At 39.2% G+C, this 27,017-nt stretch overlaps 1 protein-coding gene across 1 annotated transcript; it reads left to right on the top strand.

Annotated features, from left to right (window-relative positions):
- Positions 1 to 516: 516 nt before the first annotated feature.
- On the top strand, positions 517 to 21,731 carry LOC118828175 (cytochrome P450 2C42-like). Its single transcript, XM_036734615.1, has 9 exons — positions 517 to 897; positions 2,735 to 2,897; positions 6,962 to 7,108; positions 10,246 to 10,406; positions 11,039 to 11,215; positions 13,431 to 13,572; positions 14,259 to 14,446; positions 18,224 to 18,365; positions 19,656 to 21,731. The coding sequence occupies exons 1-9, from the start codon at positions 712 to 714 to the stop codon at positions 19,835 to 19,837; spliced, it is 1,488 nt and encodes a 495-aa protein (XP_036590510.1). The 5' UTR covers positions 517 to 711; the 3' UTR covers positions 19,838 to 21,731.
- The last annotated feature ends 5,286 nt before the right edge of the window (positions 21,732 to 27,017 follow it).

Below are 27,017 nucleotides of genomic sequence, written 5' to 3'. Positions count from 1 at the left end.
TACTCAAGTTTTCTTGAATAAAGGTTTAATGGGTCCTATAAGTCCTTTCCATGAGCCCCAGGACAGTCCTCAGCTTAAAAAGGCCAAGGTCTCCCACTTTATCTCTGGTGATCTCCACTAGTGATCTGCATTTTGCCAGTGAACCCAGATGACTCAAGAGGAGAAAGGGAGGCTGTTGACATTGCACAGGCCTCCCTCACTACAATGTGATTCGCTTGCAAGTCACAGAATCACCTTCCAGATATCATGGTCTTCTTCAAGAATGGAGGACAAACAACAATGGGACAACGAAGTTTTTAGTGTTACAAAAGAGACCTCAATCTTGGAACACATTAAGAAACATCTCCTGTCAGCAGGGTAGTAAAGCATTATGGGATATGATATACACTGTCAAAGTCCTAGAATTATTGACTTTGTTTGATGTTTGTTAAAAGTATTGATTGTAAGGGGAAGCTGGGCTATATATGGAAATAACTGTGGTATATAAGGAGGAAAATGAATCAGTAAGACTAAACAACAAATCTAAGGGCTCCTGATACTTTTAAATACCCTATTATAGAACAAGTGTAGGGCTCTTTATCTTATTGGCAGGCCAAAGTCCATTGGAAGATTATTCAGGACACTTAGGAATTATTAGCTGATTCATCTCACATTTGCAATCCTCCACAGGTTTGGATACCAAGCCTTCTATTGCATTAGTAGTAAGGAAGAATGTCAATGGATTCATCTGTAGTCATTGCTCTTGGCTTACTGCTCTGTATCTCATGTCTGCTCCTTATTTTATCATGGAAAAAGGTCTATGAAAAAGGAAAGTTTCCACCTGGTCCTTTTTCTCTTCCCATTATTGGCAATATACTGCAGCTGGACCTTAAGAATATCCCAGAATCTCTTTGCATGGTAAGTAAGCATCTCTCTCTTCTGTTGGTTTCATTCCTGATTCTACTGGCGGTGAATTTGTTTTGGGAGGCTGTGTTCAAGCAGCTCATGTAATTAGTAGAGCATGTAGGGAGTAGGTAGTTAGGTACCTTGTAGGTTTTCTAGACTACATTTTGATTCACTAATGTGGCCATTAGGGCCCACTGCTTAAGCAAGATCTGGTGCTATCAAGTCCCTGTAGGTATGGATCAGATCCATTCTACCAAAAGTGCCATTCTCTGCTATTACTGCTCACATTGACCCTGCAAAGTTTTAGGAGGAAATGCCATCGGTCCCACTTAAAATGCTCATTGTCCACCATACGAAGAAAGAGGCGTATTTAATGTGCCTGATTATTTCAGCTGCCTGAGGAATGACTAGGTCCTGCAAACAGGTAAAGAACTCCAGCCTTTGTTGGATCAGAGTAGAGAATGTTTTCCTTCCACAATCCTTAGCAGGAGCACTCGGGCAGCCTCTGTGTGCAGCCCCAGTAATCTTAAGTGTGGCTGGATGAAAGTGAGCCCGGCTTCAACAGGAACCAGCAAATTTTGAACTTGGAGCTGTAGATTTCAAAGCCTTTGAAAGGTAACCTGTGGTGGTAGAAAAGGCATTGAATGAGGAAATAGAAAGGCCTGGGTTCAAGTCCAGATTCATTTGCCTTGGGCAAGTCATGATTATCTCTCTGGACCTCCATTTCCTATGTCTGTATCACAGTGTTATCAATACATGTCCTATCTGCCTCACAGGGTTGTGAGAAAAGATTAGGTGAGGTTAACATGTGAAAACAAAAATATGTTCTCATTTTGACCTGTTAGATTGCCAAACTGATATCTTTAACATATCCTCCCCTGACATAGCCTGGTCTTTGGGGCTTCAATGTCCTCATCTGTAAAATTATGATTGGTTTAGAAGAGGAGTTCATCTTGGGACCATGAACTCCCAGTGGGTCTGTTGATGTATTTCAGAGGTTCTTTGACCTTGAATGAGAAAAATGATGGCTCTATTTTTCTAATATAAGTTGTTTCATTTGTAATCCTATGTGCTTTTTTCTAGAAGTATTATTCAGAGGAGTACATAGGCTTCACCGGACTATTAAAGAGTCCATGACACCAAAAGGGTTAAGAGCCTCTTGTGATCTCTAAGGTCCCTTCTGGATCTACACCCATGATCCTATGATATCTATTTGTAGTATGTCTATTGGAATGAGGACCCTTTTCTGCTCCAGAGTTGCACTGATAGCATTGTCCCTATTCCCCAACTTTGCTATTCTTAAAGCTTTAGATGAATAATAATAATGATGACAATAATAGCCTTTATATCATGATTTAAGGCTGACTCAGTGTTTTACAAACATCTTATTATTCTCACAAGAATAGAACTATGTGTTATTATTATCCTCATTTTATAGATGAGGAAACTGAGGCAGACAGAAGATAAGGGACTTGCCTGAGGTCACAAAGCTACTAAGTATCTGAAACTGGATTTTGAGTAAGGACTTCTTGATTCCAGGTCCAGTGCTGTATCTACTATGGCACCTAGCTATGAAACATAAACTTAATCTCTCAGGATGTTTGGGGATACTGCACTAAGGTCATATACCGTGCCTCATTAGCCAGTCTTCTGGCTGCTAGCCTAAGGCACAAAACGAACTTTTAGCCTTTTGAACTGTCTTTGGAATGGGTTGCATCATCCTCTTTGTAACAAATGTCAGAAATGTTTTGAAGGAGCTGATGCTGGGTTGAGAACGTTTACAAGAAGGTCAACATTGTAATCTAAGCTGTTTGTCACCTGATTCAGTGATCGCCCCCTCTTTTCACAGCTAGCAAAAAAATACGGCCCAGTGTTCACTCTGCAATTGGGTATCAAGCGTGTTGTTGTGTTACATGGGTACCAGGCAGTGAAAGAAGCTCTGATTGATCATGGGGACAAGTTTGCTGGCAGAAGACATATGCCAGTTTTTAATGCTTCCAGGAATGGATTAGGTAAGTTTATGTATGGGGTAGAGCAGGAAAGAAAGGTAAGAACAGGGAAAAGAATCATGTTCTGAGAAATTGGTAGAAATACACCCACTTTCAAACCAAAGCCCCCAAAGAAGTGGCATGTTGGGGTGGATGCAATGAGTGATATCAAAGCTATTTGTGCTTTCTCCAGGGCAGTAGCTGTATATGTTATATATTATAGTCAAAGTAGGAAGAAAGCTATTTGTGCTTTCTCCAGGGCAGTAGCTGTATATGTTATATATTATAGTCAAAGTAGGAAGAAAGAGATGAAGGAAAAAATAGAGAGACAGAGACAGAGACAGACAGACAGACAGACGGAGGCAGAGACACAGAAAAAGACAGAGACAGAGAGAAAGAAAGAACGAAAGAAAGAAAGAAAGAAAGGAAGGAAGGAAGAAAGAAACAAAGAAAAACAAAGAAATAAAGGAAGGAAGGAAGGAAGGAGGGAAGGAAGGAAGGAAGGAAGGAAGAAAGAAAGAAAGGTCAAGAAAGAAAAGGAAGGAAAAAAGAAGGAAGGGAGAGAAAGGAAAGAAGAAAGAGAGAGCAAGGAAAGAAGAAAGAAAGGAAGGAAGAAAAGGAAAAAGGATGGAAGGAAGGAAGGAAGGAAGAAGAAGAAGAAGAAAGAAAGAAAGAAAGAAAGAAAGAAAGAGAAAGAAAGAAAGAAAGAAAGAAAGAAAGAAAGAAAGAAAGAAAGAAAGAAAGAAAGAGAAAGAAAGAAAGGAAGGAAGGAAGGAAGGAAGGAACGAAGGAAGGAAGGAAGGAAGGAAGAATGAAAGAGAATGATTGTGGTGTGGAAGAGTCCTAGAGGGGGAAGAGAGATCTACTTATCTTATCTATCCAGCCTTTACATTTTATTGTAATACTTCTCCCCACAGGTGTGTCTTTTACCTTCAAAGATCCATTATTCTAGTTCATTTTCCAGTTAGTTGGAATTTTCTCCTTGCTGTTCAGATGTCCAGTGCTCAGCAGTCTGGCACCTACACTAGTGTCCTCCTATTAGACAATGACCACTTTATGTAGCCTGGGATTCCTGGGAACAAGTCTTCTGGCAATCTGACCAGTGTCTTCTCCATCTTCTGTATGAATATTTCATTAGAGACATTGTAAGATGCCTTGTTGAAATCTGTTTCTTGTCTGTTTGAGGCATTGCCTAGATCTACTACTATGATAATTCTGTAAAAATTTAGATTAGGCTAAGAAGACTTATTCTTGATGAACCCATGCTGACTCTTAGTGATCATCCTTTGTAAGTGTTCACAAATCAAACTCTCATAAGAGTAGCAAGAAAATGAATAACTTAGACAAGACCCCATACATTGAGACCTTTGTCTTGCCCTGTTACATCTCTTGTTTGGCATAGCAGAAAAGGGTTAGTGGCAGCCACAAATGTACAGGGTTATAAAATTTGGCACCAAATGGATGAAATGAAGCTGGTGGGCAGGGATTTGCTGCCTGCCACCAATAACAGGTAAATCAAAATTACTTCAGTCTGCAAGGATAATGATTATCCGAAATATTGAGCCTGTGAAAACCAAGCAAGGTATAAAAATAAGATTACAATATGGATCAGAATCCATATGAAGGAAAGGTATCTGTACTTTTTGAAATAATCTTAATAATTATAATAATCTGGCTGCTTCAAGAATAGGTCACCTTGCTTAGCCTACTAGAGCTACAATCAGGACAAAAATCCCTCTCTCATGGCATTCTATAAGCTACAGACTGGCAAAAGTCTCAGATAATGTTTCTCATTATTGTTCCTGATAACCTGAGTAGAAGGAAACACCTTTCTCTTCCTCAGCAAATGTAGAACACTTGCAGTAAGGACATTTGTGTAATTCAAGGTGGGAAATGAATGAAATAATCAACAACAACAATAACAGCTAACAAATAGAATACCTACTATGTGCCAGGCCCTGTGCTAAGTGCTTTATAAATATTATCTCACTTGATCTTTTCAACAACTCCAGGAGGTGGGTGCTATTGTTACTCTTCATTTTACAAGTGAGAAAATTGAGGCAAAAAGGGGTCAACTGAGGTAGGGGCAGCTAGGTGGTACAGTGGATAGATCACTGGCCCTGGAGTTAGGAGGACCTGAATTCAATTCTGGCCTCAGACACTTGACACTTACTAGCTGTGTGACCCTGGGCAAATCACTTATGCCCCACTGCCTCACCCCGCCACAAAAAAATGAAAGAAAGCTGATGTAGAGAGAAGAATGATTAAGCAACTAATTAGATGTGAGGGAAAGAGAAGAGTTAGAAATCAAGGATCCCACTGAGGTTGTGAATCTGAGTGACTTGAAGGCTGGTGGATCCTTTAACAGAAGTAGGGAAGGAAAGAAGAAGGGAAGGTTTGAGTAAGGAAGTCAGTGAATTCAATTTTTGACATGATTTTGAAATATCCATAGGAAGGAAAGAAATGGGAACATGAACAGTAGTGATTTTCCTGTTATTTTCATTTCATTTTATGATCTGAGGTGGAAAGAATCCAGGATTTTAGTCAGGATTCCTAAGTCCTAAGTCCTAGGCATAGTCTGCAACTTAACCATTCCTGATTTTGGTGAGTCACTTAATCTTTCCCAGATTCTTCATGTATAAAATGAGGGGAGAGGACTGGACAATTTCTAATACCTCTTGACTATAACAGTTTATGATTCAGTAAAATCAGATACAGACCAATGGAAAAAGTTCAAATTTTCCCAAGCAAAATTTTCCAAAGTTCATTCTTCAGCTCTTCACCTGCACTGAAGGCGGCTGGATTTTCCTTTCTTTTGTTTTCTTTTCTTTTCTCTTCCTTTCTTTTCTTTTCTTTTGTTTTCTTTTCTTTTCTCTTCTCTTCTCTTCTCTTCTTTTCTTTTCTTTCTTCTTTTTGAGGGGATTCTGAGGCAGAGCAGGAGTTACTTAAGCTGCAGAGTTCCTTGTGTTATGAGATCAACAGTATGTGTTAGGGAATACAATTTGTGAGAATGTCCTCAAAGCAGAAGTCCTTTGCTGGGGATTTCAACTTTTCTATAGATCCTAGAAGGCCTCACCAGGTTGGCTTCTACTTTTTCAGAGTGATATTTAATGAAGACAACATGAATTGAAGTTCGTTACAAGGAATATCAGTCATTTTTTATTTGAGCATTCCTTTATGAAGGATCTTGAAGCAGAAGGTGAAGAAGTTGATCCTGATAAAGGTCCTATGGAAATAAGATTACAGGCATAAGTATAGTTCCCAATATAAGGGTATTTGGGTGAAGTCTTCATCCTATATCTGGAATCACAGGGTCATGTCTGAAGGTAGGAAGGTGTGATGTATTCAGGGAAAGAAAGATTTGTCATGTTAAACTTTAATATGTGTCTATCATGTGTATATCATTAATATATGTGTAGACCTTGGCCATTGCTCAAATTAAGTACAATCCTTTGTGTAATTGCTGTATTCTGTTTTGACTCAACAGTCATTTCCCCATAATCAACCATCCTACATAGTAACCTTTCTTAGAGGAAAAAAATGTAGACTCAGAAAAGCCATCTGATACAGGCTGGATTTGAACTCATGAAGATTAGTCTTCCTGCCTCCAGGCCCAGTATTCTGTACACTAAGGAACCTATTAACCCACAAAAAGAGAAGAAACAGAAACTCTCAGTCTTCCCTGTGTGAAGTAGGGAGACTAGCACTTCAAGACATCCTAATCCTGTAGGTTCTTTGGGTCAAAAGATGCAGAGACGAAACTCACTTACCCTACAAACATTCAGGGTCTCCAAAATATGTCTTTATCGAGCCCTCCCCCTCTGTGGCAACTTCATTTCCAGGAGGGAGATGTGAATATAAGGCCGCCTAATGTGTTTATGACTGTGAGGAAGAAAGAATGATGTGTAGGATGGGACAGTAAACAGTATCATTGAAAGAGGAGAAAGCAAACTGATACCTCCCCCACTTCATTCTATTCTCCTAGAACAAGGGGTGTGAGTCAAGGGCCCTTGGGCATGGACTTTTTGACATGGGCTATAAGGAACTTTGGAGGCTAAGGCTCCTCTTCTTCCTGCTCCCCTTTATAGGTGTTGTTTTAAGCGGAGAGAGGTGGAAGCAAATCCGGCGCTTCTCCCTCGTGACCCTGAGGAATTTTGGGATGGGAAAGAGGAGCATTGAAGAGCGAGTCCAAAAAGAGGCGAAATACCTTGTGGAGGAATTAAAAAAAACAAAAGGTTGGTGTTTCTTTACATTGTTACCACTTACCTTAGAAAAATCCATCCCATCTCTGGTAAATTATGCAGACTGAAGTTGGTCCAAGAAATTTACTGTAGTCTGAAACCACCATGTTTGCAGTTTCGGGTCCATTCTGGGGCTATGCCCATAACTGTGTGGTCATTCCTAGAAGGCCTGAAGGGCAGGACTGCTGAGAGAAGAGATGAGAGGCAGTGCAGCTCTGTAATGAGTTCATGCTAATCTTGGGAGGAGGCAGTGTGGGAGGAAGGTTTATGGGGATAACCTTCCGTGTTTTTATTCCTTTTCAGATGGAGCAGAGCTCACAAGAACCTAGAAGCACTAGTTGTTACTTTGGGTCAACAATTCCAGGGGTAGAAGGCATTCTTTTAGGATCATTTTGGGGAGTCCAGGGGTTTTCGTGATATTTTACTGACTAGCCAAAGGAAAGGAAGCAGGGCTGGTAACATTGCTAGGAAGGCACTGAGTTGACTCAGGAGCATTTCTTGGCAGTTCTTTTCCTTCAAGCTTCCTCCTCCTCCTGGATCTAAGCTATCTAGCAGAGGGGTTGTCTTCCTTCTATGAAATCTGAAACACAGGGCACTTGAGGAGGGCATAAATAGAGTTGCTGATGCCATAAATTCTATGGGATAATCATATTTTAAACTGTAAAAGGCAAAACCTGTGTGTGTGTGTGTGTGTGTGTGTGTGTGTGTGTGTGTGTGTTGAGTGACAGTAATAGGGCAATAGTAGGGTACTGTCAGAAGTTGCTCCTAATTAGCTACATGAGCTCTCCTATTCCAGAGTATTTCACCAGGAATAATATAGGAATAAAATGAGAGCAGCATTCCCGCCCCTCTGTGGAATCTGGGACTTTTGCCACTACCTTGTGCAGATGTTGTCTCCCCATTACAATGTAAGCTGTCTGACAGCAGGGACCATTTCTCTTTTGTCTCTGAACACCTGGTGCTTAGTTCAGAACCCAGTAAGAGCTCAGTAACTGCTAGAGGATTGGTCAATGGATACTCTCCTCAGTTTACTCTATAATGCTTTTCTCTACTGGTTCTTCTTCCTGCCTGATTTTTGCTTCTCAATATTCTCTTTCTGGATCACTATCCACCTTCAATCCCCTAAATGTGTATATCTCCAAGACTCTGTCCTTGGCCTTCTTTAATATAACCATCTCCCCTCTGACCCTGATGGAGACAGCTCAGTATGTTCAAATCCAAGAACCAGGGGAATAGCAATACTTTCACTCCAGTGTCCATAGCCAATTCGTTATGGAGATGCAGCCTAGCAACTGCTCTCACAGATGTTAAGTCACACATATTGAAAAATGTTTACAAAATGAATGCGAAGTAGTTTGTGGAGGTGGAACAGGTGAATGATTCAGGCTGGTCAAACCACTTCTGCCTTGATGATCATTTCCTCTCTGACCCTGATATAGATAGCCCAGTACCTTGAGCCCAAGACATTGGGATTAGCAGTATCCTCCCCACCTCTGACTCACTTCTAGGCCAGTCTCTACAGTTATTATTGAGAGGATAAGTTGTTGTGGGGAGGGGCCCATCTTTCTCATTACCACTGCAACAACTGATGACCAGCTGTAATGGCAAGCAAAGTGGGACTTTTTGCTGGTGTTTTGGAGTGCTTCTCAGCACTAAGACAATCAAGTGCTTTTGATTGAGTCTTGCCTTTGAATCAAGAGTCTTTGATTGAATCAAGAGTCTTTGAATACCTGCTTAGGTCACAAGAAAGCCTAAGTCACATGGGTTTTAGTCACATGATTGTGATGCCTTCTGACCCAGAAGAAGTGTGTTTATACCCTGATGTTAGCATTTTGCTTTGGGGCCCACTTATTGGAAGAGTGTTCCTGTGACTTGGTCAGAGGAGACTTTGGGTAGCTGTTAAGGAGTGCCCCAACCAGTCTTTGAAATCCGAGATGTTGGTACTTCTCTTTCTGATAATTTTGTATGCATTGCTATAGAGAGACAGTTAGAAGCCCTATCTGCTGATTTGTGTTATTTGCTCTATTTATCTAGTTTCTGCTTGTAATTTCTGTTTGTGTTTTCTCTGAAGTTCAGGGTGCTGACTTTTTCCTCTGAACTAAGTGAATGATGTATGTGTGTTTAATTAGAGTGAAATGGTAAACCCCTGAAAGTTGCTTTCTTTAGAAAAGCAAATCAAAGAACCTGTGCTAGTGGCCCTCCTGTATGCTGCTATTGTTGCTCTTACATCTCCCTAGCAGCTGCTACTAACATAGGTGTTACACCAGCTACTGCCAAAAGGTAGATAAGATAGGAGTGGCAGCAATCTCTAGTCAACTGGTCCTAGTCCAGCCATCATTGCTCTCATCTGCGGAAGCAACATCTATGGAGAAGGGGTTTACCATTGCCACCAATTGCCAGCCAATTGTTCTTCAAAAGGCAGATGGACCAGTCTGGCTAAAGCAGTGGGCCACCCTAAGGGAGAGACGAGGCAATATATGCCACTCAAGGCAACCTACCATCACCATCTTGACATCATTCCTCCTTTGACACCCCAGGACCCCAAACCTAAGCGCATTTGGAATAGCAAGGCTTCCAGCCCAGTGCCTGCCACCCTCATCCTGGGATTACTGAAGGAAATAAAAAGAAATATGATTTTAAAAGAGACATGAAGAAGTCTGGAAACAAAAGCTAGATAGGGTGAAGTGATGAATAGAGATTTAGAAATGGGAAGTGATGTGGTATGGTAGGAAGAGCACTGTATCTGGGGCCAGGAGAGTTTTGGTTGAATCCCGCTTCTTGATCTTTCCTAGTTTGGGCATAAAGCAGCTAATTTTCTTGAGCCTCAGCAACCTCATCTATGAAATCAGAATTGTTCTATTTGTACTTAGGATTCTTATGTGGATCAAATCAGATGCTTCATAAAGGGTAGTTTATTTTCAAACTGGCTATTCCAAATAAATGTCAGCTATAATGTAAGCTAGGGGGAAAGCAGGACAGTCAGATCCTACCTAAAGCCAGGAAAGCCTTTCCTTTCCTCACAACGGCCGCGTTAAAGTCTTTCTCTCTCTCTCTCTCTCTCTCTCTCTCTCTCTCTCTCTCTCTCTCTCTCTCTCTCTCTCTCTCTCTATCTCTCTCTCCCTCTCTTTTAGGATTACCATGTGACCCCAAGTTCATCACTGGGTGTGCTCCTTGCAATGTAATCTGCTCTATCATTTTCCAGAAACATTTTGAATACAAAGACCAGAAATTTCTTTATTTAATGAAGCTTTTAGAAGAAAACACCAGGATTGCAAGTTCCCCATGGATGCAGGTGAGGCTAATCTTCTCTCCATTTGTACCTCAAGATATTTTCTTCTCATTACTTAAAGAAGCTACTTCTAGGTACTAGGCTAGAGTTCATCATGCATTCCATTGGGAAGTACAACAGTGTCATGCTGGTTTAAGTTCACGTTTTCTTCTTCATTGACAGGGACTAAAGTCAGAGAAGATCACCCCATGTGGTCTGATTTGAGGGAGAGTATAAGTGCCTCCCTGCACTAGGTTACCCTCTGGTTCCAGGGACTGAATGTTAAAATTCATGTTACCATAGAGAATCTGACTTTTCCCTTGAGCACCTGGGTTTGTGTCACGTTAGCAAATGAGCTAGTTGTCCCAAAGGAAGGAGGTGGGCAGAGCTCTTAGAAGACCTCATAAAAAGAAAGGATGAGAACTTTTCTGTAGGAAATAAGAATTGAAAGCGAAGGCCAAGGTAGTCTCAGGAAACCAAGGAATAAAATACTAAAATATTTTTAGGGAATTTGTATAGGAAATGATGAGAAAATTCACTATTTCACAAAGGGTATTTGTCCCAGCCTTAGCCCTTTTCTGAACATTATCAAAATGCTAGAGTAGAGAATTATTTTCTCTTTCTAATAAAGTATGATACAAAATTTTTCTTTTTAGGTCTACAATTCTTTTCCATCTCTAGTACATTATCTCCCTGGATCTCATCACAAAATAATTAAAAATGAACACTTATTAAGTAAATTTGTTTTGGAAGAAGTAAATGAACACCAAAGGACGCTGGACCCCAGTAATCCTCGGGACTTCATTGACTGTTTCCTGATGAAAATGGAGCAGGTACAGTGTGAGCAGTGGTCTGAATCTCAGTTCTTATACATGAAATGTCTTGTGTATTAGAGGATGACACTCACATTCACAAACATAGAGCAGTAAATAATCGTATATTAATCATATTGTTCTCAGAGCATATGTGGGGCAGACAGAAGATTTAGAAACCACGGGCCCAGCCCTAATAGAATTTCTAACCCAACAGAAAGAAGGAATCACATGTAAAGACAAGAGAATAATTATTAGGAATGTGTAAGGAAAGATAAAATAGATTATAAATTGAAGATTTAAGTGATGAAGGACTTTGGACTCATCAAGAAATATAGTATTTGGGGAGGATTAACATAAGGCTTCCTCCTGGAATTGTTAGGTTTTGATCTGGGTCTTGAAGGAGGTCCTAGAGCTAGGCAGTGAGGACTGGGCAGGACATTTCAGGACTCTGCAAAGACAGTCTGAGAAACCTGATTGGAATGGAGCTGCTGCTGTAGTAATTACTTGGGGGGAGGATGGTGGGTTTTACTGTCAAGATGGTGTACTTAGTCATCCCCTCCATGAACAACAAAGAGTAAAATCAAAGGGAAGGAAAATTGTTGAAAAGTTATATAAAGAAAAAAAAAACAAACAAATTAGAAAGAAAACTAGAACAAAGCAATATGCTAATGTAATTCCCATGGAGTAAATGAAGCCATGAAAGTACCAGAAACATGGCAGAAGGTAAAAGATATGCTGATAAGCACCTGAAATATGTTTATCTCACTTAACTTTATTAGCTTAGTAAATCAGGAGGAAAATACTGTGGCTTACATTTATATGGTGCTTGTGTATTTGTTGTTTAGTTATTTCAGTCATGTCTGACTCTTAATAAGCCCATTTCAGGTTTTCTTGAGTAAGATACTGGAGTGGTTTTCTATTTCCTTCTCATTTTACAGATTAGGAAACTGAGGCAAACAAGGTTAAGTGACTTGTCCAGGGTCACACAGCCAGTATGTGCCAGAGGCTGATTTCTAACTCAGAAAGAGGCATCTTCCTGACCCTAGATCCAACAATCAATCCATTGCACCTCCTACCTGCTTGAGTATAACCCCAGATATTATTGATAGATACTATATAGGTATGAATACCTTGAAAGATAGCATCATATAGTACAGTTGTGTCAAACATGAACAGAAATGGATTCCAGTCGGCCTTATATCAACTTAGAAAACCCACATATTAACAATATCTGTGCTACATTGTATCTTCATTTATTTTGCTAAACATTTCCCAATTACATTTTAATTTGGTTTGGACCCCCACATTTTTGCTATTTACTTGTGGGCTGAGCGATAAGAGTTTGACACCCCTAATGAAGGAGAGAAAGATCTGTCCTCAGAGCCAGGCAAAACTGAGTTCAAGTCACCTCTCTGACACAAAATATGTGTGTGATCCTGAGTAGGTCACTTAACCTGACCCTGCCCTAGGGCTAGGCAACACTCTTGAGACTCTAAGTTGTTCAGAGAAAAGGCAGACTGGCATTGGCAGAGGGAATCTTTTCACCTGGAAATTCCCTGTGCCAATGAAATTGCAGGTCTAGTCTCTCTCTCTCTCTCTCTCTCTCTCTCTCTCTCTCTCTCCATATATATATATATATATATATGTGTGTGTGTGTCTGTCTGTCTGTCTCTATTTCTCTTTCTTTGTCTCTATTTCTCCTTCTTTGTTTCTCTCTATGTATTTCTTCTCTCTGTTTCTCTCCCATGTTTCATATCTGCAACAGCCAAACTGCCTTGGTAATTGCCAGCTTCTTGTTCCTCTTTGGATTGTGTTGCTCAAACATAATTTATTCATATGATTTATTCATAGATTTAGAACCGAAAGGGATCTTTGGGGTCATTGAGATCAAGATCCTTATATTACAGATGAGGAAACTAAAACTTAAAAAGGTTAAGTGGCTTGCCCAAGGTCAAGATCAAAGTGGGGGTAGAGGGGAAGCTACTGGCACAGTGGATAGGACACTGGCCCTGAAGTCAGGAGGACCTGAGTTCCAATCTAGGTGCAGACACTTACTGGCTGTGCGACCCTGGGCAAGTCACTTAACCCTGATTACCTCCCCACAAAAAATTATTTAAAAAAAATCTAAATTTGGATTCATACCAACCTCCTCTGCCTTCAAATCCACCATCCTTTCCATTGTGCTCTGCTGTCTCCCTTAATTTTCAGTTAATCATAAAAAAATTATTCCTAGGAAAAGCGACAACCACAGTCTGAATTTACCATTGAAAACTTGCTCTGGACAGCAACTGATCTATTTGATGCAGGAACAGAGACAACAAGCACCACCCTGAGATATGGACTCCTGCTTCTCCTGAAATACCCCGAGATAAGAGGTAGGATAACAGGCTAACAATACACATCCATCATTTAGTTAGCATGAGAGGGGTTCATGGTCTTTTTGAAGCTTTCCTTGGAAACGTTTTTGTTGTTGGTTTTATATATTTAAGTCATTACATGTTCAAGTTAACTTATTCCTTCCCCTCCACCTTGCTTAGTCAAGTGGTATGTAATTGTGTGTTGTTATTAAAGACAGGCATAGAGATAGTGATAGGGATAGAGACTGTAGCCCAGTGATAGAAGTGGGAGGAGTTGAATGATTGCAAAGGCAGTGTTTCCTGATTGCTCATTTATCCTGCCTGACCACAGGAGGAGCTGGTGCATCTGGATTCCTATCACTCATAGAGCCACCTAGGGCAGTGCCTTGGGCCTATTGTTGGTCACACTGAGTTCTGGAAGATGTCCAGACTGAGACCCCTCCTCCTTTCTATAGCCAAGTGCTGCTTGGCTTGTATTTTTTAAGGACAACTTGACCCTGTCCTAAGGATATAAGGCATAGGTGCCTCAAAAGATTCTCAGTTGGCTTAAGAGACTAAAACTGAATTTTCGTCTATCTATGAAAATGTGAGAGTCAAGTACATTATTTACCAAAGTAGGTCTTAGTGAAAAATCACAGGAAAATATAAGAGAAGGCAGTTTTTGTACCTACCTTTCAGATCAATTTTCATTCGTATTGTGACAGAAAAAGTACATGAAGAAATTGATCGTGTGATTGGCCGAAATCGAAGTCCCTGCATGGAGGACAGAAACAAGATGCCTTACACCAATGCTGTGATACATGAGATACAGAGATACATTGACCTCCTTCCCACCAGCCTGCCCCGTGCAGTGACAGAAGATGTTCAGTTTAGACAGTATCTTATCCCCAAGGTCAGAAGTGCTTCTCACTCTGACACAAGATTTTATACTCTCTCCCATTGAATTATAGAATCTTAGAGTTAGAAGGAGCCTCAGGTCAACCCACATCCCCAAGAAGTGGTCACAGAATTTCAGAATTTGAAGGGATTTCGGTGGTTGTATTGTCCATCCCAATCTGAAAAAAAAATTCATCTACAATATGTGATCTTCCAATCTTTCCATAAAGACTTTCAATGAGGCAGAAGCACTGTGAAATTCTGTGGCATTCCAGTCTAATCTTGGGTAGCCCTAATTTGAGGGAATTTTTTTCTTGCATTAAGCCCAAGTTTGCAATTTTGTGACTTCAGTCTGTTGCTCTTGGTTTTGTCATTTGGAACAAAACCGAGCAAAGTTACTCTCTCTAGTAACAGTCCATAAAACATTTGAAATCAGCTATTATGTCTCCTGTTCTATTATGTTTTCTGCTCTCTTGTCTAAATATTCCCATTTCCTTCAACCCATCCTCACAAGGCATGGACTTCTTATTCTTATCATCCTGGTTTCCCTCTCTTGAATAGCCTCTAGCTCTTCAATGTCCTACTAAAATATGAGTCCTAGAACGAATAAAATCCTCATTTGTGAGCTGATGAGATCAGAGTACAGTGGTGCCTGCTTCCAAGATGCCATTAAACCTTCAGTAATTACCCTTTGTATCTATGGTCAGTCAATCAGTTTTATATCCACCTAATTGTGTGATAGTCTAACCTGTATATTTCCATCTTTTTCAGAAGAACATGAAAAATGTTAGCAAGTGCTTTGCTAGAATCTAAGTAAACTCTATGCACAACACTCTCCTGAACTACCAGTTTATTAACACCCTCAAAAAGGGAAATAAAGATGATTCCACTCCACATCTTTATGACTACTACTTCCTTATCCAGAATCATTTCCTTATTCCTTCATTATCTAGATTATCTCTTTAAAAATATTTTCTAGACTCTGAGTGCAAATTGAAATATACCTTTTTCTCTTTATTTTTCTTGCACAGGTGTCTAGGTGCTCTCTTATTTTCTCCTAACTTCTCTGGGGTATTAAATCCCTAACAGTCATACTGATTTATTTATACTATCCTTTTCAGTTCAAAGATTTTTCCCTTCATCAGAAAAAAAGAGAAGCAAGAGAAAAAGTGAGACGTTTTTATCTTCTCTTGTTTCTTGTCATACTCATCCTATAATGCTCTGAGTTGTGGCATTATCCTTTCTTTAATCCTTCTCTTTTTCACAATATACTTTTTAAAAAACCCTCTTGTTGCCCTTTGTTAGCATCACCAGCCTCTGTTCATTCTGGGCGTTACCACTTCTGTCCTTCTTATGGAACTGTGATATGCATCTTTTACTCTTCTTTGTCTTCAAAAATCTAAGTTGGTTGGTGAGTTCTCTGTGATAATAATAGCTATTGTTGATAAAGTACTTTGAGGTCTGCTTTCCATAGGTTATCTCATTTAATCTTTGCAAGGCTCTGCTATTATTATCCCCACTTTACAGGTGAAGCAACTAAATCTTAGAGAGACCTCCTGGCTTCCCTAGGGTCAGGCAGCTAGTAAGTGTCTAAGTCAGGATTTGTACTAAGGTCTTTTTGATTTCAGGTCTTGAAGTCTCTCCACTGCACCACCTGGCTACCTTATCCACTTACCTTTAGAGAATGTTTCTTTTTCTTCCATCATCAGAAGTGCTTTTCTTTGTGTTTTTAGAAACTAACTCTTGTTTTTCTTGGTGATGATAATAATAATAGCTAGTGTTAAGTTTTGTGAAGCACTTTACAAATATTATCCCTTTTTTATCCTCAAAACAACCCTGAATTGTAGGTGCTATTCTTTTCCTCATTTTTCAGATGAGGAAACTGTGTCTGAGAAAGGGTACGTGATTTGGCCAGAATCACACAGCTAGTGAGTATTTGAGGTCAGATCAGCTCTTTCTGACTCTAGGTCCTGTTCTCTATCCATTGGACCACTTAGTTACCTCTGTTAAAAACTCTAAGGTAGACTTGTCACTTTCCCCCAAATTCCCATCATTACCATCCATAGATGTGCACAGAAAGTGTGCCAAGTGTGACACCATCCTCTGGACCATATCATGATCACTTTAGAGGAAGCATGTTGAGCCATGGGGGTTTTGCAGATCTCTATCCACATCTATGTTGTCCTACTTGCTCTCAGATTGTGAGAATTGGATCAATAAAAGAATTTCTTTATTTTGGTTCTGCTACCTTTGCAGGATAAAATTATCATTAAGAAAATTGAGGGAATTATGAGTTGCTCTGTTTTTGACAGAAAGGAAACTCAAGGATCTTATTGAATAATTGAATTCTTCCACCACTGCTATATCTCATCTAACTACTAGAGCTTAGAAGCTGCTTTCTGTATTCTTTGTCTATTTCTTCTTTCTGTCCCAGTGGTCTGTAGAATACTCTCATAACAATGTCACCTTTGATGTTGCCTCCATTCCTCTTTATGTAAGTGCTTCTCATAATTCTTCTTTCCTCTGTTTCCTATATCTTCTTAACATATACTACACCACCCTCTTTTTCATATCTTGTTTCTTTTGAATAAGATGTACTGTTTCCATCACTTCATTCTTGTTAAGAATCTCATCCTACCAAGTCCTCGATATAACTTTGAGGTGAAATTTGCTTCCTTGTCTTAAAATCTTCAATCCATCTTTTTTAGCCACACTTTAAACATTTAAAAACTCCTTTGACTATATTTGTAAATCTAAAGAATAATCTTTCCTGCCTTTGCTGGGTGCATCATTTGATTCTTGGCTAGGAGTCTATCATTCCTATAGTTTAATTAAGGTGTGGTACGGAAATCCAAATCCAATTCTGAAACACCCTATTACAAAATGTCCATTTCTGAAATCTGCCTTTCCTTTCTGAATCTATTGCTTCCACTTATAACCATAAGGAACACACCTAATGTACTCCTATGGTCTTTTGGGGTTTTGGCCTAAACATTAAATTTTGGAAATGCTTCCCAGGGTCTTTACTGAAGTATTATTTTTGTTCACATGAATCACCAGAGGTAGATAGTAGTCATCCCCTTTGACAAGTCTTGGGAGCTTCTCTGTTATGTCTCTGATATAAGCTCTGGGAATATGGCAGACCTATATCTATTTTTTTTCATTGTTATCAAACAATTGTTTCAGTATCTTTCCACAAGGATTCACCAACCATTACTTTTCTTCCTGGTGTCTTACCAGATAACACCTGTGAACCTACATTACCATTCTTTAGAGTATAAGAAAGTTTTTCTTCCTCAGAGCATCCAGTTTCTCAATCATCAAGAAGAGCTACCAATTTGTTTATCAGCTCTTGCCTTATTCTTCTGTGTGACATCATTTTAATCTTCAACATCCTGACACAGATCAGAATAGATTTCTGCCTCCTTAGATCACATGGCAACTGCTTCAACTTATCCACAATGGGTAAGGCAGTTCTTTCCTTCTTCGATATATCTGATCATCAAAAGTAATTTTATTAACTTTTCCTAACCTGAGATCTACCCCCTTGCATCTTTTACTTATCGGTACTGGTTCAGTCCCACATGGTGTCAAAATTCAGTTTCATCTCTCAGAATAGTATTGCAGATATTCTAATTTATACATACTACCAACAGAAGTGTTTTAAAAAATTGCCTCCTTCCATACATAAAAATGAGGGGTTTTGACCAGATGGTAGTTTTAAGTTCTCTTCCAGTTCTAACATTCTATAGTTCTTGTTTTCTAATTGTTTGTTTGTATCTGCTCATTTCAGGGTACCACCATAATACCAGTGCTGTCTTCTGTTCTGCATGATGATGAAGAGTTCCCCAATCCAGACAAATTTGACCCAGGTCACTTCCTGGATGAAAGTGGCAAGTTTAAGAAGAGTGACTATTTCATGCCTTTTTCAGCAGGTAAGACATTCATCTAAAGGTGTGCGTCAAAGATGGATTGATAACTCAGAGGACCTCATTACCTGTGTGACCTTGGTCAAATTATTTCATTTCTCTGGGATTCAGTTACTTTATATGCCACAAGAATTGGTTGGACTAGGTGACCATTATGGTCCTTCCAAGTTCTAAAACCAGAGAATAGGAAAGAGACATAGTACATCATTCTTCTAGTACTCCTTTGGCCATGGTTCATCAACTAAACGAAATCAGCTGGATTTCAGAGTAGTGGTCTGAGCTTATTCCAAAAAGGGCAGAACTGAGATAGTGACCACTCTGTTTTGCATTCACAACCCACAAGCCCCCTCCACCCTCCATTTTGAAAACTATCCTCCCAGTCACCCTCAAACAGGAACTGCTTCTTAGATAAAGTCTTCCACGCTTTTATGTTAACACGGTACAATCTTGTGTCTTACAAAGCCAAGGAAGGGGATTGGGTTATCTTAAGGCCTATTACTCAGATACCATTATGGATGAGGTCACCGAAGTTCTAATCTTAGAATTTATAGTTTAGTAAAAATGTGACTCCTGATTAGGAGAATGGAACCTCCTTTTCTAGTTATGTAGATTTTAATGGGAATCTCTTGATATGGAATTATAAATTATGGTCTGCCTCGTCCCTTCACCTTCAATTCTTGGGGGAACCTATTGGTTATCAGGTAATATTGGTGAGAGCCAAGTCTGGGGCTGGCAGACATGAATGTTGGCAGGCAGCTAACTGTCCCCGACATTGTGACCTCCAATGCCATGACCTGCTCCATTGGTTCTAAAACTTTGATTAGAGCTAGGGCTGAGTAGTTAAGACAAGTGGCTGGATGGCCATGAAGTAGTGGGGTGTACTACAGAGGTGTTTTCTGTCCAGAATGGTCATAGGATGATCTCAAAGAGAACTTTGATCATTCTTCTGTCAGCTTTCCCCATCACAGTCACTCTGAGTAGCCATAAACTTAGTTCTTGAGATTATAAATGAGTGATTGTTTCTCCCTAGGGCAATGACTTCTCTCCTCTGAATCTAAATCCCAGAACCAGTTCCAGCTCAGGGGGGATTGATTTAGAGTGAGGATACAGGAGGGTCTTCCCTCTGTTCAGGAGAAACTGGATCTTCAAAGGAGTCAAGGACCAGAGAGGAAAAGAATGTATGCAGTCTTTTCCTTAATGCCATTGGGTGTTAATGGGCTTCCTATAAGTCAGAAGAAATGGTCTGGATGATTTACCAGTCTATGAACATCAAATCCTTGTATTTGTCTGTTTCAGGAAAACGGATATGTGTTGGCGAGGGCCTGGCTCGGATGGAATTATTTCTGTTTTTTACTACCATCTTACAGAATTTTGCCTTGAAATCTACCATTGACCCAAAAGATATTGACACATCCCCAGTTGCCAGTGGTTTTGGCCACGTACCCCCTTCCTATGAGCTTTGTTTTCTACCTTTCTAAAACATGTGAGGGACCCTGCCTGGTTCCAACTCTACTAAAGTCTCTTCATGTGCTATGAGCAAGCTATATTCATTCCATTGCCTGGCAATGAAAGCTCCTTATGAAAGCCCAATATACCCTTCTGCCATAATCTAATACTCCTTTTGACTTTTGCCAAATCATGACTTAATTTTCCTCAACATTCCCTAGAAATTCCCAAATATTCTTTGAATATTTCTTCCCCTCCCTTTTTCCCTTCCCTTCCCTTCCTTTCCCTTCCCCTCCACTGATTGAAATCCTACCCATATTTCAGATCACAATTTAGATGTCATATCCTTGTGAGGTCTTTTATCCTTATATTATTACCACATAATTTAAGACTGAATTATATACCCATCTTATGTTGTGTATTCTTTCAGACATGTTAGTTGATCCTGTCTTGTGCTCCTCACTAGATCTTAAGCTTCTTATTTGGAGAGCCTTTATCATATGCTTGTGTGCAATTATCCTCCACCAGTGGGTTAGAAGTCCTTTTCTACTCCTTAAATGTCTCAGGTTACATACATCATCACACAAACATAGCCTACTTTGATGGCTGCTTAACTGAACGCAATGTGATGGCAGGGAAGTGGTACCATGGACAGAGTGTAGGACCTGGACTTAAGACCTGAGTTAAATCCAGCCTTAGATATTTACTGCCTGTATGACCTTGGGCAAGTCAGTTCATCTCTTTTTCTTCAGTTTCCTTATCTGTAAAATGGATATAATCATAGCATTTATCTCCCAGGGTGTTGTGACAATCAAAGGAATGGATAAATATTAAACATTTAGCACAGTGTCTGATGCATAGTAAGTGCTATATAAATGTTAGTTGCAAGTATGATAATTATTACAAAACAATAACAACTACTACTACTTCTACTACTAAGACTACTATATATTTCACCTGCCTACTCTAATTACAATGTATGTTAAAAGAAATACAGGGCACATTTGAGTAGTCCTGTTTGACTGAAGTGTAGAGTACATAGAGGATATTCATATGAGATGAGCCTGGAAAAGAAGAACTTTATTCAGTAGACAAAAAGTGAGCTGCATGTTGACCTGATCTATCCATAAGGAACATTAGTTGGACAGAATGTGAAATGTATGTTATGGGGGAGATGGATTTTGTGGCAATACAGAGTCAAGAATGTCAGGTTATTTCAGGATTTGGGGAAAGGAATTATTTGACACACATATTACAATGATTGATTTAATGAAGATATTAGATAGAATGCTACAGGTATTCAATTACAATCAACTACGCATCTGCCTAAGGTACGAAGACTTGTTCAGCTGGCAAATTGAATTCCTTATGACCCAAAGTTGAGGCTCCAGGTTGTCTGCCCACGCTTTCTTGCCTCTTCCTCTTCTAGCCTTCTAAAGGAAATAGTGTCCAGAGATGCAATGTCAACCAGTCCATGTCACTAGTTGTAAAAGTAATGTCTTCAAGTGCTCATTGTCCAGGGATAAAGGTATTTTTCAAAGGTTTATCATTACATGTACATTAGTCTAGCTTGTTATTGACAGTTATATTCTCATCTTTAATACAGAACAATATCTGTTAACATATCAAGTAAAGAATACACCCAGTGATCTCTCATTCTTTGTATGCAGATGAAAAGGGTAACAGTTACTCTTCCAACTGCTTTCTGGAGGTGAGTTCTTTATCCATAGTAACCCAGTATAGTGGCATTCTTTCACTTTCAAAACTACCATATGAATGGTATGGTGAAATTTCTTATTCTCCAAAATGCTGCTGAGAAGGGATATTTTCATTTTCCCATTATGACAGGTTTCCAAAATACACACAAATAGCCCACTTTTCTTTTTTTCTGAGAGTCTGGGACCTCAGGATTAGTTCTGTGCACAAGTACTTGCAAGTACTTAAAAGGTACAAAAAGCAAGCAAGCAGTAAGATTACAGTCAGCAGCCTCTGAAAAATGAGAACAGTCCTCCCTTCAGCCACATTACCAATCTTGGTTGCTTCTGGCCCTATTTGGGGAAAGGATGAAGATTTGAAGGGATAACCAATCTCCTACTTTCTCACAGTGCCTGATATATGAAAAATGCTTAATAAATCCTTTTTCATTCATTCATTTGTTCATTCACTCATTCGTTAGGGCATTTAAAATCAAAGACCCACCCATTTTTCCAATTGGAACATTGGAGGTTGCATTTCTGTAGAAATTATGGTCAGAAACACTGCAAAAAAATCTGAGAAAGGACGTTAGGGTCAATGTACTTCAACTTGCAGTATTTCATTATTTTTTTAACATTAGAAAACTTCCTCTAGTCTCAGCAATATTTGAAAAACATGAGCTACCAAGTAATGATAGTAGGAAGTTTGTAGTTCTTACTGTTCCAGGATCATATCAATAGGTCACCCTAGAAAACAATTCAATAGATGAAATGGAAAACTTAGGTTCAGGAATCAATCAATCAGTCAAGCAAATATTAATTAAGCACTTCACAAAATCACAGAATTGAGTTGAAAGGGAATTCACTGCCTGTCTTGTCTAACCCACACTACAGCAATTCCCACTGTAACACATGGAAAAATTGGTGGTCCAGTCTCCTCCACCCAAGCACTGTGCTAGATACTAGTGGTACAAAATCAAAATGGAAGCAATCCCTATCCTCAAGGAGCTTATATTCTATTGGAGAGACAGCCTGCCCATCCATAAGTTTAGTGTATATTTTATAAGTACAGGACAACATGAACTTATATACTATGTGATACCAATGTGGTGCAATGGGAAGAGTAAAATGTCAGAGGATCTGTGTTCAAATCTCAATTCTGCCACTAATATATGTGAACTTGATCAAGTGACAACCTCTCTGGACCTCTGTTTGCTTATTTGTAAAATGAAGGGATTGGACTAGATGGTCCAACTGAGGTCTCTTCCAGTTCTAAATCTATGATCCTAAGAGTATATACAAAATAATTGCAAGGTAACTTTTGTGGGAAGTCACTAGTTGTTGGGGAATCAGGAAAGGAAAAGACTACATGGTGGCCAGGCTTCTAATATTCTAAGTGACCATTTTTGCTAAGTCTGCTAGATTTATCTTTTGCTGGTCTCAAGAGGACAGAATTTTGAGCAGGAAGAGATTTCATAAATCATCTGGTCCAATCTTTTCATTTTATAGAGGAGAAAAAAGTGATGTCCAGAAAAGTTATATGACCTGCCCCAGACCACATAATTTGCTAATTTCAGAAGTCAGGTGCCCTGACTCCAATTCAGTGCTTTTCCCATTATATCCTTCTTCTCTTACTTTATTCAGCTAAACATGCGAATCCCATGTTTCTTAATGTTGTATTAAAATAGGTGCAACATGCATTTGCAACATGTTTTTAAATCTATGTACCTGTTCTTGCATAATGTGACCCTTACAACTATTTTTCCATGTCTGGTTTGGCAGATATCATGCATGATATTTGGGCTACTACTAGGTATCCAGAAAGGCTTTGGTTATTATAGCTTTATGTTTGTTATAGAGAAGTGTGCTGGGAGTCACAAAGACTCATCTTCCTGAATTCAAATCTAGCCTCAGACATGTATTAGCTTTGTGACCCTGGACAAGTCTCTTAACCATGTTTGCCCAGTTCCTCATCTGTAAATTGAGCTACAGAAGGAAATGGCAAACCACTCCAGTACCTTTGCCAAGAAAACCCCAAAGAGGTCATGAAGAGTTGTGACTGAACAACAACAAAAGATTTCCTTAGATGGAGTTAAGTGAGTATATTTTAAAACCCAGTGTGTTCTTTCAACACCATTACATTAAACTACTAAACTATTTCCCATTCTCCAGCTGTTTCAACAATCTGGTTAGCAGCTGTTGTGGGGGTGAAAGACCAACACAAGCCCAACAACAAACATGCTACCAGCACACTGGAAAAGCACAGGTTCTTTTGATCTGCTTTAGTAAGGAAAGCAATGTTAAGGGGTTGACAAGCTTACTTTAATTCAGCATACAAATAGCACTTACCTAGTTCAGGGGAAAAAGCCAGCACCCTGAACTTCAGAGCAAAATACAAACAAAGTGCAAACATCGACAGATAGACCATGTCTGATTCAAATTCCAATACATAGTTACCAGAGTTTAATAAAGTCCCAGCATATGGGTTTATGAGCTGGAGGGCTCTTAGCTACAGCTGCCCAGAGTCTCCACATCAGCACATCAACACCACGAGTGAGAGCCCTGTGCAAATGGCTCTGTCTTCTCTTCTTATAGCATTTCAGACATCATCAAATGTCATCTGAATAACCAGAACTTAGGCTCCTATGATTGGCTCTTGAGTTAGCACCTCCCCTTAGTACTCTGGGAGCTTCATATCCACATAGGCTTAGCATAGGGGCCTGGGGCTTAGCACCTAGTAAGACTCAATGAAATGCACTGAATTACTCAAAGGAAACAAAAGCCAAACTCTTCAAGGGCACTTGGTTGAACTGAGTGCTAAGAGCCATTTTGGTTATCAACACACCAGCCCCTCTTGTGGGCTCCAATAGTTGTTGGGGAAATTATAAGGAAGTTATGAAGACAGGAGGTGTTAAATATGGTTTGGAACCTAGTAAGTGATTTGTCCTAGCATTCTCCTTTCCCTTCATCCTGCTCTTTCTCCTTTGGCCATGAGATCATTTTCTGGTTTGTTTTGCCCAGGCTCTACAGTGTGAGAGGCCACAGGTTAATCATAAATCCTATTGGTTCAAATGTGGGGTGGAGTAAGAATTTCAAGAATCCAGAAATGGGATCTCAATCAGGAATGAAGAATAGAAGTATGGCTATCACCTAGTTGTGGTGTAGTCGGGTCAAAGGCTATATACAGTTTAGTATCTTTCGTGGCATAGTTCCAAATTGATATGGCTTTGAGCCATGCTATCCTTAAAATGCTCTTGCTCCCTGCTGGACCAGTACTGTACTCACTGAGTGTGTGATCACTTTTCCTTTTCCACTGCCAAAATGTGGGATCCTCTCTGGTCAACACCACTAGACCTAGCATCAGGAAACATCCTCATGCTGGGTTAGATGTAAGTTTGTGAAGCGAAAGTTCCAAAGGCCTTGAGGTGAAAGTTTTTGAGGCCTAGTTTGCTTTCCCCAAGGCTGCTCTGTGGAAGTTTGAGAACAAGAGAGCAAAGTAGAAATAGGAAAAAAATCTACCATTCACCACCTAAAGGAAATTCCAGGAGGAAAACTTACAAGAATATCATTGTCAAGTTTCAAAACTCTCAGGTTAAGGAGAAAATACTATGAGCACCAAGAAAAAAAAGCGATTTAAATACTGCAGAGTTGCAATCAGGATTTCACAAGACCTAACAGTTTCTACATTAAAAAACCATAGGTTTTGAAATATTACATTTCAAAGAACAAAAGATCCAGAGTTATGACTAAGAATAACTCACCCTTCAAAGTTGAGTATAATCCTGAATGAAAAAAAATGGACATTCGACAAACTGAAAGACTTTCAGGTATTTGTGACAAAAAGACCAGAACTCAATGGAAAATTTGATATAAAAAATTCAGAAGAAATATAATGAAAACATTGAAGACCAATTATAAGGGACTGATTAAGGTCAAACTCTTTACTTCTTATATATGAAACTTAGATACTTTGAAAGAAACTTGGGGCTGAGTTATGTATGAAGGGGTGATTCTAAAAACAATTAGGTAGGAAAAGGCAAAAGCAGCAATTATCTCAAAAATGGGGCATAAAAGGAAGAACTAATATGGAAGAACCAGGTGGAGGTGGAGGGCTGGTAACATTGGAATCTTACTCTCATTGGATCTGGGTTGAAGAGGATACAACAAGAACATCTCCAGGGGTGTAGAAGTTTTCTGGACTTTTAGAGAAATGACAATAGGAGACAGTGTTTGGGAAGGAATTTTGGAAGGGTGTGTAAAGATTTAACAGGGCAGGGGAGAGGAAAAGAGACTCTTAGAAGAGTGGGTAGAATAAAGAATACAAGCATAATGGGAGAAGATAAGGTAACAGGGATATTCACAAATAGGAATTATAACTTTGAATGTGAATAGGATGAATTCACTCATAAAATGGAAACAGAACAGAACAGAACAGAACAGGTATCAGAATGGATTAAAAATCAGAATCCGAGAATATGTTGTTTACAAGAAACACACCTCAGAAAGAGAGATATACTTGGAGTTAAAATGCAGAGTAGAATTTCTTATGCTTCAGCTCATGCAAAAAAGTCAGAGGTAGCAATCATGATCTCAGACAAAGTTATGGCTAAAATAGATTTAATTAAAAGAGATAAACAGGGTAACTACATTTTGATACAAGGTACTATATAAAGCAATATCAATACTGAACCTATATGCATCAAATGCTTTAACATCTAAATTTTTAAAAGAAGAGTTAAGTGAATTAAAGGTGGAGACAGATAGCAGTGCTATAATAGTGGAAGACTTTAACATTTCCCTCTCAGAATGAGAAATCTAACCAAAAATAATTAAAAAAGAATTCAAGGAAGAGAATAGAATTTTAGATAATCCAGATATGATAGATATCTGGAGACACTTGAATGGATATCAAAAGAAATAAACCTTTTCCTCTACATTTCATGGTATCTTTACAACAATTGATCATATATTAGGACATAAAAATTTTATAGTTAAAAGCAGAAATATTAATAGTTTCCTTTTCAAATCATAATGTAATAAAAATATATTCATAAGGAACCACAAAAACATAGTTTAAAAATGAATTCTTGTTTAAGGAAACTAATCTTAAAAAATGACTAGGTTAAAGAACAAGTCATAGACATAATCAAAAATTTCATTAAAGAGAATGATAATAATGAAACAACATATCAAAACCTCTGGGATACAATAAAAGCAGTGATCAGAAGAAAATTTACATTTCTAAATGCTTACATCAATAAAATAGAGAAAGAACAGACCAATGAATTGGGTATGCAATAAAAAAAAAACACTAGGAAAAAAAAACAAACTAGGTAGCAGGGGGTGGAGCCAAGATGGCAGCTGGAAAGCAGGGACTGGCATGAGCTCCCCACCAAGTCCCTCCAAAAACCTATAGAAAATGGCTCTGAACCAATTCTGGAACTGCAGAACCCACAAAATAGCAGAGGGAAGCAGGGCTCCAGCCCAGGACAGACTGGATGGTTGCTGGGTAAGGTCT

The sequence above is a fragment of the Trichosurus vulpecula genome, chromosome 8 (assembly GCF_011100635.1).
Source record: "Trichosurus vulpecula isolate mTriVul1 chromosome 8, mTriVul1.pri, whole genome shotgun sequence".
In the NCBI taxonomy this organism is placed as follows: Eukaryota; Metazoa; Chordata; class Mammalia; order Diprotodontia; family Phalangeridae; genus Trichosurus; species Trichosurus vulpecula.
The sequence above is the reverse complement of the archived record's forward strand: the minus strand, read 5'-3'. Positions and strand labels throughout refer to the sequence as shown.